Source organism: Chaetura pelagica, unplaced genomic scaffold (assembly GCF_000747805.2).
Source record: "Chaetura pelagica isolate M959 unplaced genomic scaffold, ChaPel_1.0 scaffold1445, whole genome shotgun sequence".
Classification (NCBI taxonomy): Eukaryota; Metazoa; Chordata; class Aves; order Apodiformes; family Apodidae; genus Chaetura; species Chaetura pelagica.
Window position 1 is genome coordinate 453,264 of NW_009953199.1, and position 2,664 is coordinate 455,927.

At 49.2% G+C, this 2,664-nt stretch overlaps 1 protein-coding gene across 1 annotated transcript; it reads right to left on the reverse strand.

The window, feature by feature from the left end:
* Window positions 1-289: 289 nt before the first annotated feature.
* On the reverse strand, window positions 290-2,664 carry TRAPPC3 (trafficking protein particle complex 3). The gene is made up of 5 exons (XM_009997397.1): window positions 2,644-2,664; window positions 1,296-1,393; window positions 1,115-1,214; window positions 675-857; window positions 290-409 (listed from the first exon to the last, which is right to left on the reverse strand). Exons 1-5 carry the CDS (start codon window positions 2,662-2,664, stop codon window positions 290-292), a joined length of 522 nt encoding a protein of 173 aa, XP_009995699.1.

Genomic DNA, 2,664 nt, shown 5'->3' on the forward strand with positions numbered 1-2,664 from the left:
AGCATAGAAAGTCCCCAGGGGAGTATGAAAAGGACATCACCTTATGAAAAAGTTTCAGAATGAACCTGTGAAATAAACAGCAACCAGGCAATTGTCTTCTACAGAAGGTGGAATTAACAGTAGAAGAATATAACATCTTAAACAGTCAGTGAGTCAGTCTGAACGTAGAGGGGCACCAGCTCCCTGCAGGTCTGTGCTGAACACACTCTATCCCTAGGGATCTGTGAGGAAAACTAATGGGCAAACCCTGCTGGTCCCCCCCAGCCCCACGGGGAGACTGGGCTGAGGGTCACTCTTCACCAGCTGGGAGATTGTCTTCAATCCTCCGGATGAACTTCATCCTTATCTCTGTGACACTGTCACCCTTCAGTGTGTCCTGGACGAATTTTACGTCCACAGCCATCTGCACCTGGGTGGGGGAAAAGGAGAGAGCAGCTGTTACCTCCTTACAACAGCAGCTTCCCTAGGAACTATCTGATTGTGAAGCACCAGCTGAAGGACTCTGAGGGCATGACAGAAAACACAGGGCTCTAGGGAAGCACATGTTATTTTCCTCCTGGGAATGAATTTCAATTCCAAAGCAAATACTGAAGTCACAAACAGCTTAGACATTAAAATACCTGCTGCTACCTTGGTTATTCATGGATCTCACTGGAAGAGAGATGTTGGCTCACCATTTCCAGGGCCCCTCGAAGCACTCCACACAGAAGGTTGGAATAGATGAGAGAGGAGTGGTTGTCAGGGAGCTCAACGAAGTCCACCAAGGGGTTATTTTCCAAGATCAGGGAGAACTCATCACCTCCAGGGCTCCAGTTGGTGATGCTTGGAGTGATGCCCAGGTACATCTTGAATGCTATCTGAACATCAGAGTGGGAACAAGAACACATCCCATGAAGCCACAGCACAACTCTGGTCTTTGTAAAATTACTAGTCTTGAAAATACAGAATATCATAGAACGTCACCTCTTTCTCTCAATTCCCACCAGTCAGAAGTAGTCAGTGCTCTCTTTTTTTCCTTTCCAAAATCTCAGTCAAACCCTCAGAACACTCCTGTGAGCAGCAACTACTCTATTCTCACAGGTAAAATGTGGCAGAGCCATGGCTGAACAATTACCTTTGCAATAACATCTGCAGTTTCACGGAAATCGTGGCACCTCCCAACGTTGGACCGGGCCAGAAAGTCTTCTATGAGCCTCACCCCGATGTTGTAACCCCTGTGAAGGGACCAAACCTCAGTATTAAACCAACTCCAGGCTGTGAAGCCCACAAGGCTCTGCTGCAGCAGACCCACTCACATCTTGTCGAGCTGCTTGTTGACGTCCTCGTCGTTCTCGTAGTCCTTGCAGAGCTGGGTGACCAGCGCCCCGTAGGTCAGCGTGAAGAGCTCCGAGTTCTGCAGAGAGGCAGGAGGGGTTTAGCAGAAGCCAAAGGGAAAAGGGACTGAGCTGCATCTGTGTCCAGTGCTGCTTCTGTTGGCCCGGAGAGGGGGAACAGAAATCTGCTGTCTCAAAGGAATTTGCTGCTTAACCAGGAGGGATCCCAGTTGGCATTTTGGCAAAGCAGCTGCAGTCTCCTTGGAAAGAGAAATCCTGACTAGGAACAACCTGGCACTTTCTTCCTCTCCACACACAGAGCACTTCCCGTGTCCTGAGTCTGACCCCAGGAGCCAAGCCAGGACACAGCTCACACTGCAGCCATTCTCAGCTGCCAATTAGCATCTCTTTCCTCTGATGAGCACAGCTCAGATACCTGGGATGACACCTCCAGGCCTTTCCACCGACCCCTCCTGGATGGCTCAACCTGCAGTTGCCAGGGACCTGGATTTATTTCAGCCATGACCTGGGGGTGAGAACTGGCTCCAGCTCTGATCCCTGCCCCACGGACACGCTGCCAGTGGCAGCATTAAGGAGGTTCCACTGCTGGTCCTTTGACAGGTCAAACACTTTCCCATGCACTCATCTGGTCCCTGAAAAGTTATCCAGGCACATCATTTGCTTCATACATTAAATCAGCTCCTCAGACCCAGCCAAGGCGCTGTGAGGAGGATCTGGGGTCAGCTCAGCAGATCTCTGTGGGGCACATCTGCTTTCTGTGCCTGACTGGGATAAAATTCCTTGGGCTTTCTCTGCAGGGGTGCCAGATCTGCAGAAAACCCCGAGGGAAGAGTCTCCCCTCCCAGCCACCACTCACCAATCCTTACCAAACCTGAAGCAGTCAGTGCATTTTCTTGGGAGCCATTATGCCAGAACTGTGATTAACACAGTCATTAAAGGCTGCAAGACAAAAACCTACAGCAGGCTTTAGCTTTCCACAGGACCTGAAGGAAGTGTCTTCAGGAACCAATAAACCACCACCATTTATTTCTGCTTTGTTTTAGCATTCAGAAACATTTCAGAGGCTAATCTGGGATTAAAAGCCTATCACCTACCATGAGATGCATAGATGCAGAAGGTGAAATGAATGGCAAATACCAATACTACAGAATGAAAGCAGCAGGCGGCCAGAAAGGGAGGGAAAAGAGACATCAGAGTTAACACGGATCATTCTGAACAGGTTACACAAAAGCCAAGACAAACACGAGCAGGAATCACCAACATTCAACAAACAGAAACTGGGTTTGTTAGAAGAGATGGGGAATTTCACCTTGTCATTGTCAACAGCCAT

Excerpts from the sequence above, each read along its gene's own strand:
- TRAPPC3 (XM_009997397.1), bottom strand. The coding sequence starts at position 2,664 with ATGGCTGTTGACAATGACAAG. Across the intron at positions 1,215-1,295 it reads AACAAGCAGCTCGACAAGAT|GGGTTACAACATCGGGGTGA; the intron begins GTGAGTGGGTCT and ends GTCCCTTCACAG. Across the intron at positions 410-674 it reads TTCGAGGGGCCCTGGAAATG|GTGCAGATGGCTGTGGACGT; the intron begins GTGAGCCAACAT and ends TCCCCCACCCAG.